Raw genomic sequence first — 18671 nt, 5'->3', positions numbered from 1 at the left:
ACAGGAGTGTGCTGCTTCACAGGAGCGTGCAGCTTCATAGGAGCGAGATGCTTCACAGGAGTGTGCTGCTTCACAGGACCATAGAATTGTCTCCCTTAAACATCTCCAGAAGTTATTCGGGGGTTTTACCAAGTTAGGGCATGACGCTCAATCCCGCCTTGAACTGTAGGGCTACGATGGAGCATTTGTTTGCTTTGACAAGGCTTCTACCGATCCTTCTCCCCATTTCTTCTTTTTCTTCGTCTACCTTTTCATGGATCTGATAGTTAAACTCCTATTTTCACCATTTATCTGCAAAGTTTTGAATTTTCATCTGGTCGCCCCCGGTCAATTACATCTCAATGTCTGAGGCTTTGTCTGATGCTTTGAGATTCTTTGTCAATCACTCGACCTCGTTCCTACCTACACCCTGTTTTTCTTCTTCTACAAGATCAACCCGAATCCATTAACATATCACCTAGGTCTCCTTAAATGCCAAATCTCACCGGGCCTGGTTTTCCCTTTAAAGAGTAACCATAAAACTGCATTTTCAAATACATTTTTCAAAATAATGAACAACATCGACTTGCCCTAACTATTCACTCACCCTTCTAGAGCCGCCAAATTACCTTTCCACTGGACTAACTCTCCTAATTTGATGGACAAAACATGCTTTGGTTGGGTTTGGAGTTCAAGTTTAACCCATTTTAAAAAACTGGGTTTGGCTTCAGATCTGGTATTGGTGATCCTGCGCCTGAACTCACTCGATATATATGAAATTACAAAACTATATATATATTGGTAAGTTGGTATATTGGTTGAGTGTTGATCTGTTCTTTATTTTATATTTGAGTTTTATGTCTTGATTTGTTAATAAGTCAATCATATTTGAACAACAAGGTATCAGGTGTTTTTTTGCAAAGTGATATAAAACGATTTTTTCGCAATAGAATGACGTAAGTTGCGATTTCTTTTTGCATAAAAGTTTATCATCGAGTTAGGTCCGAACGTGGATCTGAGGCCACAACGGATTTGAGTAAACTTGAAACCCGACGAGTTTTCTTTTCGAAACCCATTGGGTTTGGGTTTGGATTCGGGGAAGACAAAACCTAAGCCTAATCCCACCCGTTGTCATCCCTACTTGATAGTGCTTGTCTTATCCCAATAAATTGCAATGTTAACATTTCACTCACATCTTACTCATTCCTTACCAAAATTTAGTACCATTAAACGAAAATAACAATAAGGGTGAACTTTATTTGCCTAACATTTTTATTATTAGGCAGATACACTCTTATTGAAGTTTACAAAGTGGTGTGAGAAAAAGAAATTAGCATACGAATACATATTAGAGACCATGAATCTATGATCACTTAAAAGAGAAACTTTGTTTTAGTGGAAAAATGGCCAAAAACCACTTTGGTGATTGACATCTCCCAAAGGCAGTGCCTGATCCCCACCACTACTATTCATCAAATTCATAAACCAATGCTGCTTCTGCATTACATCATCAATGTTCATCTCTTCAATCTTGGCTACAACATCAGTCACCACTGGTGCTGGTGCTGGTGCTGGTGCTACCATTTGGATTTGGGCTTGGCTCTGACCATTCTTCTTGGTCAACACTTGAATCCTTTGATTGATGTCCTTCAAGTTCTGGTCAATAATCCAAGCCAGATCATTTAAATCAACCATGCTTATATTGTCCAAAATTTTACCTGCACTGTCACTGAGGCACTGAAACATGAGTTGTGTTATCTCCTTTTCTCTGTTATCCCTCCTCTGTTTCTTCACCTGCTCTGTGGCCTTTTGGATTCTCTGTCTCAGAAAGCTCTCTTGATTCACCATCTTCTTGCTCTGCTCCAATTCAGGCATTCTCATGAACTTGGCAAGCACTCCTTGGACCCCCAATTTTGGGGACGCCCAAACCTCTGGCTGAGGATCATAGGGACTATAAACTATAGCACAAGCATCAATATCGCAAAGTTTGCTGAGTTCACTAACCTTCTTCATTAGTCCCTTCTTCCTTTTCTTGAATGTCGCCTTCCTCGCTGAATCATTGGTTATGAATGCGAGTTTCACCTTCTTTCTGGTCATGGTGTGATGAGAAAACCAGATAGAACAAAATCTCTTTATATACATCATTTCAAGATAACCATGACAATTTTGAGTTGGCAACATTAAGATGGAGCATTCAATACTAAATCAATGTGCAATGATTAGGAGATGTTAAGTTTGAATGCCCTTCCATCAACAGAAGATACAGGATAATTTGTGTCACAAAGATATTCAAGTGGTTTAATATCTATTCATTAGTTTCATAAAATTGGTGGATTATAAATATATTGTAACAGCTAGTGCTATATGCAAGATTCTTACTGTATTTTGACAACTCTCTTTCTGCTTATGACACATGCCTTGAATTTTCCTTACATTTTGGGAGATATGATAGTAATGTACTTAATAGAAAAAAAATCATAAAATGATTCATTACGATATTTGTGACGAGGAAAATTAACAATAAGACACCATCCTTCTAATTTCTTAAATCTAAGTATTAAAATCGTTAAACCCCCGACATCTTTTTAACTAAGGTGATTTCTAGGACAACTCTCAATTATGAGGATATCGGTACCACTTGTATGAGGATACTGTAGTGAAATATACTTATAAATTAGCAAGTATCCCATGTAGTTTTTTGCACAGGTATTCTTTAAAGCACTAGAAAGATCTAAAAAGTTAACTTCATTCATTTATAGAAAAGTTAGTTTACTATTAAAACTCGGTTCTTTGCTTTTATCAAGGAGCAGCTCCTGCATAATGATTTGAGGCTGAGCAGATTCTGAGCATTAATCCTTTGTCTTGCCGTGTGCTGGTGGATGAGCATTCCTCCTTGCATTGATCCAGGCAACCAAACTCACAGCAGTTTCAGCATAGCATACATGAAAATCAACAAGATTTTAAAACTGAAGATGGAGGATGCAGAGTTTCAAAATGGAAGCCAAGTTGGACTTTCACCATCTCAGTATCAACAACGGAACCAGAACATCCTTGCTCAAGTGCCTGATATGCAGCCGTCACAGCAGGGCAGTTCTAATTCGTATCCACAGGCACAACCAATAGCAGTTGTCATTTGATAAAGATCGAGTTCCTTTTAACTTTGGTTAACGTACCCAAAGTTACCGTGCATATTTTATAAAGCAAGTACTGGAATAAAATATAGTAAGAAGAAAGCAATCTTATTAATTAAGCTTAATATTTGTGATTCTTGATGATTGGAAAAAGAATTCCCAACACTTGAAGTTGAAAATCTTCAATGCTAGATATAATTAGCTACAAGTAACATTACATTGCCCACTCTTACATGAATTTTGATTTTTGTTCAAGTTGAAGCAAAGAGCAGAGAGATCATGCTATGAATAAACCTTGATCTATAACTGAATAATCAGTTGAATCATATAAGTGGGGGCGGAACTTCTGCAATAACTGGTCTATTCCTAACATATATGTTTGACGAACGCACTGTCGCGGGTGCGTGCCAAAGTATTCTGCTTTGAATGCAGTACAAGGTGTTGAACACCAGGATCGATCTCACAAGGACTCGGTGAAGTATTAATTGATAATAGAGTAAAACAAAGCAATTAAAAATGGGGTTTGATTGATTTGATTGTAAAGTAACAAACAAAACTTAAAAGAGATTTAATCAGATAAAAGAAAGTGTTAGTCCTCGGATTATAACAGTCAAGTGCAACAAACCCTCATTGGTTACAAAAGATTAATTATTCCTTATTGTTTCCCTAATTCGTGAGAGTTGATTAACTAAGCGAAAATCAATTCACAGTTTCCTAAACTAAGCGATTAAGAAACAGTTACGAACTAACATGAACTAAGCGAACATGCATCAACTCTTATTTCTAAAACTACGGAATTAAGCAAACCCTAGATCAGAAATAGAGATGAAGAGAATTAATAAAGAAGAAATTTGCATTAAGAACAGAACCTCAAGTTTGCAAACACAGGAATATTAAAAATCCTAAGACTAACTATGGAGTTTAGCAACTCATACTAGAAAAGATGGAGAGAGATATTAGGAGAAGGTGGAGGAGGTGATGGTGAGATGTGGTGAGGTGGTCAGGTCTAACAAAAGCCTAAACTCACTTATTTATACTAATAAATAAACTTGTTCATCAAGTAACAATCTTTGTTATCTAAATCTTTTCTAAATCTTCATAAAATCGGGCCCACATAAAGGAGTAAGCTGCTGAACAATCAGGCATTCGCGAGTCCCACAAGAAGTCTGAACTTCAATTGAGGTAAACATGAGAGTTGTAGCTCTTTAAGTCAGCTTCGCGGGCCTTCAATCGGATCCTAATTCGGAGTTCTGTAGCCCAAGATATTATCATTTTAGTGCAGACTGTTCCAGACTCGCAGGATTAGCGACAGCACTTTGCAAGGTCATTTTGACCATGTTAGAGGCTTGTTCTTCAATTGTGCTGAACATGGAAGTTGTAGGGCTTCGAGTTATCTTTCCAATGACATATTATTCGTCCAATTTGGATATTTGTAGCTCCAGATTCAACCTGTTCTAGCAAAACAGTTATAGAAACTAAAAGTGTAGAATTAAGCTCTTTTCCATGAATAATCCAAATAAACACTAATGGTCAAAACATGGCTAAGTTATAATAATTAAGCACAAAAATGTATATAATGAAGCTTAGAAAGACACACGTAAAGTGCATCAATTATGCGTGTAACACCCCGATTTCGGTAGCGTCACTTTAGTAACCAAAAGTAAACTTAATGCGGAAAAACGTGAATATTATTTTTTTTTTCGATAATAACTAAGACAAGACTGAAATAAATAAAACCCGAATGCGAAAAGCAATATAACTAATGTACAATATATAAACAGCCCCCGCTGTAAGTAACAACCTCGTCACGAGTAACCTCCAGTGACGGAAAGAAAAGTGCCACGCCCGTAGGCAATATATACAAACCAAATGAAAAGGGTGAAGTGCCCGCAACACTATCCCTCAAAACTGAGAATCAGCTGACCCAATGGCCTGAAGATAAGACCTCCTAAGTCCAACCAACTCTCTGTGATCCCCATAAGGAAACCACACAAAAAGCTATAGGCGGATCTACCCTGTCCCCTAAGTAACAAAAGAAGCAAGACTGTCAGAGCTAAAACTCTACTCCTACACTAATCCTAACTCGAGGAGCTCATACCAACACTCAGAACTATGTGCTAGCATGATCGTCGTCTGAATCAGAATCCAGAACGACCAAGTCTATCAACCCTATCCGTCCTCCCCTCGCTCCTGCAACGCTCTCCGATGCTGGAGTCACGGGCTTAGGGCCCGAACCCTGATCATCAATGATCGCAACGGAGGGTGCACTAGACCCTGCCGAAGGCACTCCCACTGGAATCTCCTCTGAGGGATCCTCCTCCTCTGAAGATGACGGTGGCGGCGGTGCTCCTCCAAGACCTGGTCCACATTGAACGCCCGGTGGCAAGTTGAAGCTGATAGAGCATCGCCTCAACACTCCTGACCTCAAGAGTCCTCCACTATCCACGTGGTCCTCCATGATACGCCCCGAATACGTCGCTCGGTGGCTCGCGGGGTCAACCACCCACGACCCGGGGTCGTCCTGGTCGATCATCTCGTACCTAATCCCCCCCGAAGGGTGGACCATTGCGAACCAATCCGCAATGTTCATCTGACAAAAGGCGTTGTCCGCCAAAACACACACAGAAGACGCGAGGGTCAACTCTAAAGAACTATGTAGATAATAAACCCAATAGATACAAATAATAGATAGCCACTTAGGCTTATAACTAGAGATATCATTCCTAGGGTTGCATGTTCCACAAAATCATAACGACAATAATAACAATTAGCATGTTCCAAGTAAGTTTATCAAATAGCAACCACACTCATCAACTAAGTCAGTATGCATGTTGCGTGATATGTATGCAGGTTAACCCAGTCAACCAATATGCAATCCGGAACGGATGGACATCATCGGATCAGCCCTTCACCAGCCACGGTGGTGCCATTTCGGCCCGTGATGTCTCTTACTCCCACAGGGTAGTCAGATCAGCAGTAAACCCGTAGGTCTGCCATTTCGGTCTGCTACAAGAGACGTCTACAAACGCTCTTTCACGGCATTCCGGGTCTTATGACCATTTTGGAAACCGACGAGGTCCAGAGTACGTCCTGTGTTAATACCTCATTAATGTTGCATGTATGCAAAATGATTAGTCAAACAACGTCTCCGACCTCACTCGACACGTCGCCACGTGTTCTAGGGAAGTTAAAGTCTCTAAAAGCTTACCCTAAGGTAAAGTCGATTCTGCGACCAAAAGACACACTTCATAACGACACATAGCTGCTCCAACAGCACCACCACACACGCTGCTCCAACAGCACAAAAACACACGCTGCTCCAACAGCACAACAATAACCGCTGCTCCAACAGCACAACATCAAACGCTGCTCCAACAGCACAACGACAACATACTCAACACTTGGATCCGACGACATTCCTCGTTTTTCCAAAATTAAGATTTCATTTCCAATGCCTTCCTTCGAGGTTGTTATCATTACTTAAAGATTTAGAGGTTATTTAAGGTCTTATGAGTTTTCTTTATAAAATAGATTCCATTTTGTCTTATCGCAAGTCTTATACATTTGCAGGATCTCCCAATCCCAAGTCGCTTCCAGAGGATGTCTCGATCCACTAAACAAAATCAAGGCCCGAACCTCGTTCGTCCTATCAAACTTTCTCAAAACTCTCAAAATAAAATCGGCATGACCTGCCCGCTATTCTCACCATTCAGAATCTCAGATTTCCAGTGTAAAGCATATTTAAATCATCACAATCAACAACATGTCATATATCAAGAAATCTCAACATTAACACTTAGCACTTAGCATATAAAGCATGCACCACACATCCTAGATTACCCACATAGCACATAGCATGTAAGTCAATCTTCAAAAACATTCAGTAGATGAATCATCTACATTGTCAGCCGAAGCCTCAGAAAACATTTTCAATCACACACAATCTCAGTGCATAAACAGTAAACAATGTCGAAACATCGACCCTAAGCATTAACTAGAGATTCAGTGAGAAGCCCTCACCTGAAGGTTCTCCAGAATGATCGCCTAGAGCTTCCTCGTACTCAAAGTGTTGGTCCTCAGAGAAATCCTCAAAAGCACCTTTACAATAAAATCACAGAATACTATCAGAATCTATTGGAAACTAAGCTATCGATACTTACTAAGGTTACTCGAAGTAATCTATACTCTAAGGTACGATAATCTAGCGCGAAAGACAAGTTTTCGGAAAAGGAAAATTTCCTCCTCCCCCCCTAATAGGGTTCGGCCACATTGTGCAATTATGGGGCTCGATTTTTCTTCGATCAAACTTGGTTCCTATGCTTTCATAAGCCGTAACTAAGGGTATTCTGAACTCGGAAAAATTATCGGATCAAAAACTGTCGCAGAGTATTTTGGTCATGATTTTTAACTCAGGATTTTCAAAACTGAAATCCCAAAAATAAAATTTTGCAGGGACGTCACCAACGACGTTTATGACAACTAATCCTACTAGCACTAAGCTAAGGCGATAGTTTACAGCCTAAAGATTGGAACTTTACTCAAAACTACATAAATGGGTATTTTAGGCTCAAATTGATTCCGACGGAATTCCGGCGACATAACGGAAAATCTAATCCGGCAGAAGTGATCTTGGGCATACATAGAAGAGGTTTAGAATCAGAAATGAAAGATTCAGGATAGTTTTGCAAAAACCCATAAACTATCCGCTCAGAAAACTCTACAGAAAAGCTATGGAAAAAGCGATCAGAGGTAAGGATTAGCGACTATACCTCGAAGCCTTGAAGTAGCAACTAACGGATCCACGATCAAGCAAACGATGAAGAAAAACTCTTCTTCCTTCTTCCTTGTTCTTGGCCGCGGTTTAGAGGAGAGAAAATGGAGGAAAATTGTGTTTTTTCTTCCTTTATTTGCTATATATAGAAGGTGGAAATTCGCGGGAAAATGAAAGTTTCGCGAATCCGATTTTTCCGGCGTCATTCTCCATGAATTGTTAGATATGTTTTGGCAAAAGAATTCCAAAACTATAAAGAGGTCTCCTTGTATTTTTGGCAACTAAAGCATAGTCGGTATAAAACTATTTTACCCGATAAGTTGCTTTTTGCATTGAATGTCGGAATGGAAAACTTCCTTCGGAAGAAAGATTGAAATCATCAAGAGAAATGGGTGTACGCGTGTGGAATATTCATTTGAAGCTCTGAATAGATAAAGTCCTCAAAGTCGGGAAATTCTAGGGTTTTGGAATACCAGGGTTTCAGTTTCGGCAAACCTCCGATGATTGGAATCGGACGTCCGTAGATCCTAGAGTTTCGCCTCGAAACGATTGTGATATATGGAAAAAGAGAAGTTCTAACATTTCTCTGAAGATTTTTGGAATTAACTGCCAGCGTGCCTAAAAGTGAAAATTAGCTATATACTAGGGTTTCTGACCTAGGTTTAAGCGTAAAACGTTCGTGCTATAACTTTTACCGATCATAATGCAATCCTTGAACTTTTCCTGAACTTTCTCCTTCATAAATATATTTCATTTAATAAACTTTCGTTCAGGTTTCCCTTCACATTACATCAACCCTAATCGTGAATAAAAAGTTTATTCACTTAACATAAGCCTAAAAACTCGGGCCTTACATTACTACCCTCCAAAAAGAAAGTTTCGACCTCGAAACTTAAGGGTTAGTAAATAGTTCTGGATATTGTTCTTGAATCTTTTCCTTCAGCTCCCATGTCGCATCACCAGTGTCTTTGTTCCAAATGACCTTCACTAACTCGATCTCTTTCCCTCTCAGCTGTTTTATCCTGGTGTCACCAATGCTAATTGGCGGTGTCTCGAAAGACAGATCATCCTTCAACTCAATGTCATCCAGCTCGATAACATGTGTCGGATCCGCAATATATTTCCTCAGTTGTGACACGTGGAACACATCATGAATGTTTGATAGAAATGGAGGTAGTGCAATCTGATAAGCAACTGGTCCAATTCGACGAGTGATCTGATACGGTCCAATAAACTTGGGCGTAAGCTTCTTTGACTTGATTGCTCGACCAACTCCCGTCGTCTGAGTAACTCTCAGAAATACATGATCTCCTTCTTCAAATTCCAGAGTTCTGCGCCTCTGATCTGCATAACTCTTCTGTCTACTCTGAGAAGCCCTCATCTTCTCTCTGATCTGCTTGATCTTCTCAGTGGTCTGTTGCAGAAGTTCCGGTCCTACCAACAGATTCTCTCCGTTTTGGTACCAACACAAAGGTGTTCTACACTTGCGGCCATACAAAGCCTCATACGGTGCCATACCAATGCTCGTATGAAAACTTTTGTTGTATGTGAACTCAATCAATGGCAATAAGGTATCCCAACTGCCCTTGTTGTCTAATACGCAAGTGCGTAGCAAATCCTCCAACGACTGAATAGTTCTCTCAGTCTGTCCATCGGTCTGCGGATGATAAGCAGAACTTAGTCTCAGCCTCGTTCCCAAAGCTTCCTGAAGAGCTCCCCAAAAATGTGATGTAAACTTCGGGTCTCGATCGGATACAATACTTGTCGGTACTCCGTGAAGTCGTACAATCTCCGATATGTAAATCTCTGATAGTTTCTCCACGTTGTACGTAGTTCTCACCGGTACGAAATGAGCCGACTTTGTCAGTCGATCCACGATTACCCAAATAGAATCGTATCCCTTCTGGGTTCTTGGCAAAGCCACGACGAAATACATCGATATGCTATCCCATTTCCACTCTGGTACGTCTAAGCTTTGTAACATACCTGAAGACTTCTGATGCTCCACCTTTGCCTTCTGACATGTCAAACATGCGGCTACATACTCAGCCACTTGTCTTTTCATTCCTGGCCACCAGAAATTCACCTTCAAGTCCTGATACATATTCTTCATTCCAGGATGAATACTTAACTTGCTCTTGTGACCTTCATCCATAATTAATCTTCTCAAGTCAGGGTTGTTAGGTACACAAACCCTATCCTTGCACCGTAGGATGTTGTCACTTCCTACCTTGAATTCTGGGTCTTTACCTTGACTTACCAAATTTCTTTTCCCGAGCAGAAACTCATCTTGTAACTGTTGGTCTCGGATTTCTTCCATCAATCCATTGGTAATTCTGACCATCCCAAACTTCAGTTCTCCCTTGGATAATCTCACATCCAAGCTCAAATCCCGAAATTGTTCCAGCAGTTGCAGCTCCTTCACCATCATCGCCGAGATGTGCATCTTCCTGCTCAAGGCATCAGCAACAACGTTCGCCTTTCCAGGATGATATTGTAGAGTGAACTCGTAATCTTTAAGAAATTCCATCCACCGACGCTGCCTCATGTTCAGCTCCTTCTGCTCAAAAAGTACTTCAAGCTCTTATGATCACTGAATATAGTGAAATTGCATCCATACAAGTGATGCCTCCAAATCTTCAGTGCAAATACGATCGCAGCTAGTTCCAAGTCATGAGTTGGATAATTCTTCTCATGCACCTTCAGTTGTCTTGAAGCATAAGCAACCACCTTCCGATGTTGCATCAGCACACATCCCAAACCTTGATATGAAGCATCACAGTATACCTCATAAGGTTCCTCCGGTTGCGGTAAGACGAGTACAAGTGACGTCGTCAACCGTTCCTTCATCGTCTGAAAACTAGTTTCGCACGCTTCAGTCCATGCAAAAGGTTGGTCCTTCCTCGTCAGTTGAGTCAAAGGTCCAACTATCTTCGCGAAATTCTCGATGAAACGACGATAGTATCCCGCCAAACCGACAAAACTTCTTATCTCAGTCACTGTCTTTGGCCGTTCCCATGACAATACGGTCTCTACCTTTGCTGGGTCCACAGCTATTCCCTCCTTCGAGATCACATGGCCTAAGAATTTTACCTCTTCGAGCCAAAATTCGCACTTGGAAGGATTGGCATACAACTCCTTCTCCCTCAGCACTTGTAAAACTTGTCGCAAGTGCTCCTCGTGGTCTTCGGCATTCTTCGAGTAGATTAAGATATCGTCGATAAACACCACGACGAATCGATCCAAGAACGTATGAAAAGTCATATTCATGTAAGCCATGAATATTGCAGGTGCGTTCGTTACCCCAAATGGCATCACTAAGTACTCATAGTGTCCATAACGGGTTCTGAATGCCGTCTTCTGGATATCCTCGGTCTTGACTCTGATTTGGTGATAACCCGACTTCAGATCGATCTTCGAGAATATTGTAGCTCCTCGCAGTTGATCCATCAAATCATCAATTCTAGGTAACGGATACCTATTCTTGACGGTTACCTTGTTCAATTGTCGGTAGTCGACACATAATCTCGACTTCCCGTCCTTCTTCTTCACCAATAAGACTGGCGCTCCCCAAGGTGAAACGCTTGGTCGTATGAATCCCTTCGACAGAAGATCTTCGAGTTGGGACTTCAATTCCACTAGCTCCGCAGGTGCCATATGATATGGTGCAATCGAAATCGGCCCTGTTCCCGGTACGATGTCTATAGCAAACTCAATGTCGCGCACAGGCGGCAATCCAGGTACATCGCCAGGAAAAACATCCGTGAATTCTTTCACCACTGGAATACTGCCCACTTCCGGGTTCCCTTTGCTCTCCAAGCTCAGCAAAACAGAATACTCCTGAGATCCCTCGTTCAAAGCGACGCTGATGTGATTGGCAGATAGATACTCGGAAAGATCCGAATCAGGGAATACCACTCTCTTTCGGTTGCAGTCCAAAAGACAATGATAGCGGGACAACCAATCCATTCCTAGGATAACATCTAGGTTCTTAAGAGTTAGGCATACTAGGTTAGCATGGTAGATCCTATTGTTGTATGTTATCGGACAATACATGCATGCTGAATTAGCAAGTAGAGTCTTGGCAGGAGTAGCAACTATCAGATCGAAGCTCAAAGCAGTAATAGGAAGTCTTAATCTGATTGCACAATCTCTAGAGATAAATGAATGCGTTGCTCCGGAATCAAAAAGTACGGATAGAAGGTTACCGTCTATCCCGCAGTCGCCTCTAATCAGTCCATCTACCCCCTCAGCATCTTCACCATCCATGGTGTAGACTCTCGCCTTTGCAGCAGGACGCTTTCCTCTAGCAGTGTTGACGGTTGGTTCCGCCTTTGGTAGCCTGCACTGTGCAGCAGTGTGCCCCAACTTGTTGCAATTGAAGCATTGAGGCCTCGTGTCGGAACAAGCACGAGCAAAGTGCCCCGGCTTCCCACACTTGAAGCACGTCAGTTCCCTGTTCTGAGTCTGACCTCCAGAACCTCCAGCAGCACCCACCATGGGCCGGTAAGATCCTGATGCAAACCCTCTACCAGCAGGACGCTGATACGGCCTCCTGTTCTGGAACCTTCCCTTGTTCTGATTATTCTGAGAGCCCGACCTCATCGGCCCTCCAGTTCCAGCCCGGTTCAACCTCCGGTTCTTCATCAGCTCCACTTCAGTGGCTTTCTCCACCACTGATTGGAATCGCATGATTCCCAGTGGCCTCACTGAGTCCTCAATATCCGGCCTCAGTCCATTCACGAAGCGCTTGCACATGTAGCGCTCGTCAACATGATCATTAAAGAATTGGAAATGCTTCGCCAAAGACTCCAGCTTCGAAGCAAATTCCGGTACAGACATACCTCCCTGACGGAGTGTCAAAAACTGCGCCTCCCTCTCATCCTGGGCACTTGTCGGAAAATACTTTTCCAAGAATGCGGTCCGGAAAGAGTTCCAGTTGACCTCTTCATGGTTGGCTTCCATGATCCCCCTGGTGCCCTTCCACCAGTATTCAGCATCTCCCAGCAGAAGATAAGTCGCCATGCCCACCTTGGCACCCTCTACAGTCTGCAGAACGCTGAATATCTTCTCTATATCCTGAATCCAGAGATCCGCTGCGTCTGGATCAGTACCACCAGAGAACTTTGGTGGGTTTTGCCTCCTGAAGTCATTGAGGCCTTTGTTCTGGTCCAGAGTTATCTCTCTCTGACGTTGATGCTGTTCGCGTGCTTCTTCAGTAGCACGCCTCATGGCATTATCATTTGCCTGTGCTGTTACCGCTTGGGCCTGCGCTGTTACCGCTTGGGCCATAGTGGCCATCATCTCCGCTAATTGATTAGTGTTCACCATGTTCTGTTAAAGGAAGCAAACAGTCAGTACTCATCATAAGATAGCATCTAGCATCACTATACAATATGAGTAAGCAATAACTTCAATCAATTTTTAAGCGAAAAATCGCTTGCAGACAATCAATTTTCACTCTTTGCAGAGTCACACAACCTAGCACAGAAGACCTATTCCCCAACAACTCCCGAAAGACTCGACCGTGCTCTGATACCACAATGTAACACCCCGATTTCGGTAGCGTCACTTTAGTAACCAAAAGTAAACTTAATGCGGAAAAACGTGAATATTATTTTTTTTTTCGATAATAACTAAGACAAGACTGAAATAAATAAAACCCGAATGCGAAAAGCAATATAACTAATGTACAATATATAAACAGCCCCCGCTGTAAGTAACAACCTCGTCATGAGTAACCTCCAGTGACGGAAAGAAAAGTGCAACGCCCGTAGGCAATATATACAAACCAAATGAAAAGGGTGAAGTGCCCGCAACACTATCATTCAAAACTGAGAATCAGCTGACCCAATGGCCTGAAGATAAGACCTCCTAAGTCCAACCAACTCTCTGTGATCCCCATAAGGAAACCACACAAAAAGCTATAGGCGGATCTACCCTGTCCCCTAAGTAACAAAAGAAGCAAGACTGTCAGAGCTAAAACTCTACTCCTACACTAATCCTAACTCGAGGAGCTCATACCAACACTCAGAACTATGTGCTAGCATGATCGTCGTCTGAATCAGAATCCAGAACGACCAAGTCTATCAACCCTATCCGTCCTCCCCTCGCTCCTGCAACGCTCTCCGATGTTGGACTCACGGGCTTAGGGCCCGAACCCTGATCATCAATGATCGCAACGGAGGGTGCACTAGACCCTGCCGAAGGCACTCCCACTGGAATCTCCTCTGAGGGATCCTCCTCCTCTGAAGATGACGGTGGCGGCGGTGCTCCTCCAAGACCTGGTCCACAGTGAACGCCCGGTGGCAAGTTGAAGCTGATAGAGCATCGCCTCAACACTCCTGACCTCAAGAGTCCTCCACTATCCACGTGGTCCTCCATGATACGCCCCGAATACGTCGCTCGGTGGCTCGCGGGGTCAACCACCCACGACCCGGGGTCGTCCTAGTCGATCATCTCGTACCTAATCCCCCCCGAAGGGTGGACCATTGCGAACCAATCCGCAATGTTCATCTGACAAAAGGCGTTGTCCGCCAAAACACACACAGAAGACGCGAGGGTCAACTCTAAAGAACTATGTAGATAATAAACCCAATAGATACAAATAATAGATAGCCACTTAGGCTTATAACTAGAGATATCATTCCTAGGGTTGCATGTTCCACAAAATCATAACGACAATAATAACAATTAGCATGTTCCAAGTAAGTTTATCAAATAGCAACCACACTCATCAACTAAGTCAGTATGCATGTTGCGTGATATGTATGCAGGTTAACCCAGTCAACCAATATGCAATCCGGAACGGATGGACATCATCGGATCAGCCCTTCACCAGCCACGGTGGTGCCATATCGGCCCGTGATGTCTCTTACTCCCACAGGGTAGTCAGATCACCAGTAAACCCGTAGGTCTGCCATTTCGGTCTGCTACAAGAGACGTCTACAAACGCTCTTTCACGGCATTCCGGGTCTTATGACCATTTTGGAAACCGACGAGGTCCAGAGTACGTCCTGTGTTAATACCTCATTAATGTTGCATGTATGCAAAATGATTAGTCAAACAACGTCTCCGACCTCACTCGACACGTCGCCACGTGTTCTAGGGAAGTTAAAGTCTCTAAAAGCTTACCCTAAGGTAAAGTCGATTCTGCGACCAAAAGACACACTTCATAACGACACATAGCTGCTCCAACAGCACCACCACACACGCTGCTCCAACAGCACAAAAACACACGCTGCTCCAACAGCACAACAATAACCGCTGCTCCAACAGCACAACATCAAACGCTGCTCCAACAGCACAACGACAACATACTCAACACTTGGATCCGACGACATTCCTCGTTTTTCCAAAATTAAGATTTCATTTCCAATGCCTTCCTTCGAGGTTGTTATCATTACTTAAAGATTTAGAGGTTATTTAAGGTCTTATGAGTTTTCTTTATAAAATAGATTCCATTTTGTCTTATCGCAAGTCTTATACATTTGCAGGATCTCCCAATCCCAAGTCGCTTCCAGAGGATGTCTCGATCCACTAAACAAAATCAAGGCCCGAACCTCGTTCGTCCTATCAAACTTTCTCAAAACTCTCAAAATAAAATCGGCATGACCTGCCCGCTATTCTCACCATTCAGAATCTCAGATTTCCAGTGTAAAGCATATTTAAATCATCACAATCAACAACATGTCATATATCAAGAAATCTCAACATTAACACTTAGCACTTAGCATATAAAGCATGCACCACACATCCTAGATTACCCACATAGCACATAGCATGTAAGTCAATCTTCAAAAACATTCAGTAGATGAATCATCTACATTGTCAGCCGAAGCCTCAGAAAACATTTTCAATCACACACAATCTCAGTGCATAAACAGTAAACAATGTCGAAACATCGACCCTAAGCATTAACTAGAGATTCAGTGAGAAGCCCTCACCTGAAGGTTCTCCAGAATGATCGCCTAGAGCTTCCTCGTACTCAAAGTGTTGGTCCTCAGAGAAATCCTCAAAAGCACCTTTACAATAAAATCACAGAATACTATCAGAATCTATTGGAAACTAAGCTATCGATACTTACTAAGGTTACTCGAAGTAATCTATACTCTAAGGTACGATAATCTAGCGCGAAAGACAAGTTTTCGGAAAAGGAAAATTTCCTCCTCCCCCCCTAATAGGGCTCGGCCACATTGTGCAATTATGGGGCTCGATTTTTCTTCGATCAAACTTGGTTCCTATGCTTTCATAAGCCGTAACTAAGGGTATTCTGAACTCGAAAAAATTATCGGATCAAAAACTGTCGCAGGGGTATTTTGGTCATGATTTTTAACTTAGGATTTTCAAAACTGAAATCCCAAAAATAAAATTTTGCAGGGACGTCACCAACGACGTTTATGACAACTAATCCTACTAGCACTAAGCTAAGGCGATAGTTTACAGCCTAAAGATTGGAACTTTACTCAAAACTACATAAATGGGTATTTTAGGCTCAAATTGATTCCGGCGGAATTCCGGCGACATAACGGAAAATCTAATCCGGCAGAAGTGATCTTGGGCATACATAGAAGAGGTTTAGAATCAGAAATGAAAGATTCAGGATAGTTTTGCAAAAACTCATAAACTATCCGCTCAGAAAACTCTACAGAAAAGCTATGGAAAAAGCGATCAGAGGTAAGGATTAGCGACTATACCTCGAAGCCTTGAAGTAGCAACTAACGGATCCACGATCAAGCAAACGATGAAGAAAAACTCTTCTTCCTTCTTCCTTGTTCTTGGCCGCGGTTTAGAGGAGAGAAAATGGAGGAAAATTGTGTTTTTTCTTCCTTTATTTGCTATATATAGAAGGTGGAAATTCGCGGGAAAATGAAAGTTTCGCGAATCCGATTTTTCCGGCGTCATTCTCCATGAATTGTTAGATATGTTTTGGCAAAAGAATTTCAAAACTATAAAGAGGTCTCCTTGTATTTTTGGCAACTAAAGCATAGTCGGTATAAAACTATTTTACCCGATAAGTTGCTTTTTGCATTGAATGTCGGAATGGAAAACTTCCTTCGGAAGAAAGATTGAAATCATCAAGAGAAATGGGTGTACGCGTGTGGAATATTCATTTGAAGCTCTGAATAGATAAAGTCCTCAAAGTCGGGAAATTCTAGGGTTTTGGAATACCAGGGTTTCAGTTTCGGCAAACCTCCGATGATTGGAATCGGACGTCCGTAGATCCTAGAGTTTCGCCTCGAAACGATTGTGATATATGGAAAAAGAGAAGTTCTAACATTTCTCTGAAGATTTTTGGAATTAACTGTCAGCGTGCCTAAAAGTGAAAATTAGCTATATACTAGGGTTTCTGACCTAGGTTTAAGCGTAAAACGTTCGTGCTATAACTTTTACCGATCATAATGCAATCCTTGAACTTTTCCTGAACTTTCTCCTTCATAAATATATTTCATTTAATAAACTTTCGTTCAGGTTTCCCTTCACATTACATCAACCCTAATCGTGAATAAAAAGTTTATTCACTTAACATAAGCCTAAAAACTCGGGCCTTACAATGCGCTTATCAAATACCCCCACACTTAGCCTTTTGCACTCCTGGGCAAAACTTAAATTCAAAGAAGATTCAGATAATCAATTATGATAACAAGTACTTCCTAAAACATAAAAACTCAGCTCACACTTATCTTTGAGAAGTAGAAATTCAGGTTTATGAGCAAGAAAACAACCACTTCATTTTCCACAAAGATTAGACAAATTAGATTCCATCACCTACATTCCAAGCCAACAAGAAATCGCAAATTGAACATCAAAGTTGGATGCAAGTGTTATACTCTCTACTCTCAAGTGTTTGGGCTTGTGTTTAATCATGCTTAAGCAACTCTCATCATCTCATGAAAACATGCATCTATCATAGGCTTGACAAGATTCTAACACACCAATTAAATTGAACAAATGCATACAAAGATCAAAGGACTTTTGAAGGTTGTAATGAGGCTAAGGTCAAGGAAGGATTTATGAAAGATATTCAGAGTTAAAACCTTAGGAAAAATAAGAGCAATGGGGAAAAATTCAAATTAAACTTACTCACAACCCCAAGAATTAACACATTCTTCCTTTTACAACTTCATTTTTTCAACTTCCACTTCCTTTTCTTTTTCTTTATGAGTATCTTCCTTCACTTCGTACCTTCTCTCTTTTTTTTCCTTTTTTTTTTGCAGTTTTTCCTTTTTACATTTGCATATTTTTCTTTTATTTTTCTTTCAACTTCTTTTCAGCTTGCTTACAATTTATCCTCAAGGAAGGCACCTCTTTTGAGCAACTTAGACCATGCATTCAAATAAATCACCCCCGCACTTGTTGAATACTCATTCCCAAGTCATTTCCAAAGCTCTTACATTTCCTAAGGTAAGGTATCATCATTGTTTTTCACTTAGGCTTGTAATGAGCTACAAAAGAATAGAGATATTAGGCTCAAAGGGGTTAAAACAAAGGTTAAAACATGCAAGGTAAGCTTTTTAGGCCAATAGCTTATTGAAAAAGAGTGCCTTATCACTTCAATGTATACACATGAACAACAATTTTAGTCAGAATCAAGTCAAGTTCTGCAGTGCATATAAACATGAGGAAATCATACAAGAAAGAAGAGAATCATGGCAAAGATATTACCATTCAAGTGTTTGGTCCAAAATCTCACAAGGTAGTCTCACAAGGCAAGCATATAACACAATGAATCCAACAAATCAGTTCTCAATGCAAATCATGATGAACTCAAAATGCAAGCAACTTCATCC

The 18671-nt window shown here is 41.4% G+C and overlaps 1 protein-coding gene across 1 annotated transcript; it reads right to left on the bottom strand.

Moving 5' to 3' along the window:
* Positions 1–1371: 1371 nt before the first annotated feature.
* Positions 1372–2076, bottom strand: LOC130736376 (agamous-like MADS-box protein AGL80). The gene has a single exon (XM_057588211.1). The coding sequence runs from the start codon at positions 2074–2076 to the stop codon at positions 1372–1374; it is 705 nt and encodes a 234-aa protein (XP_057444194.1).
* Positions 2077–18671: the final 16595 nt, after the last annotated feature.

Source organism: Lotus japonicus, chromosome 2 (assembly GCF_012489685.1).
Source record: "Lotus japonicus ecotype B-129 chromosome 2, LjGifu_v1.2".
In the NCBI taxonomy this organism is placed as follows: domain Eukaryota; kingdom Viridiplantae; phylum Streptophyta; class Magnoliopsida; order Fabales; family Fabaceae; genus Lotus; species Lotus japonicus.
The sequence above is the reverse complement of the archived record's forward strand: the minus strand, read 5'-3'. Positions and strand labels throughout refer to the sequence as shown.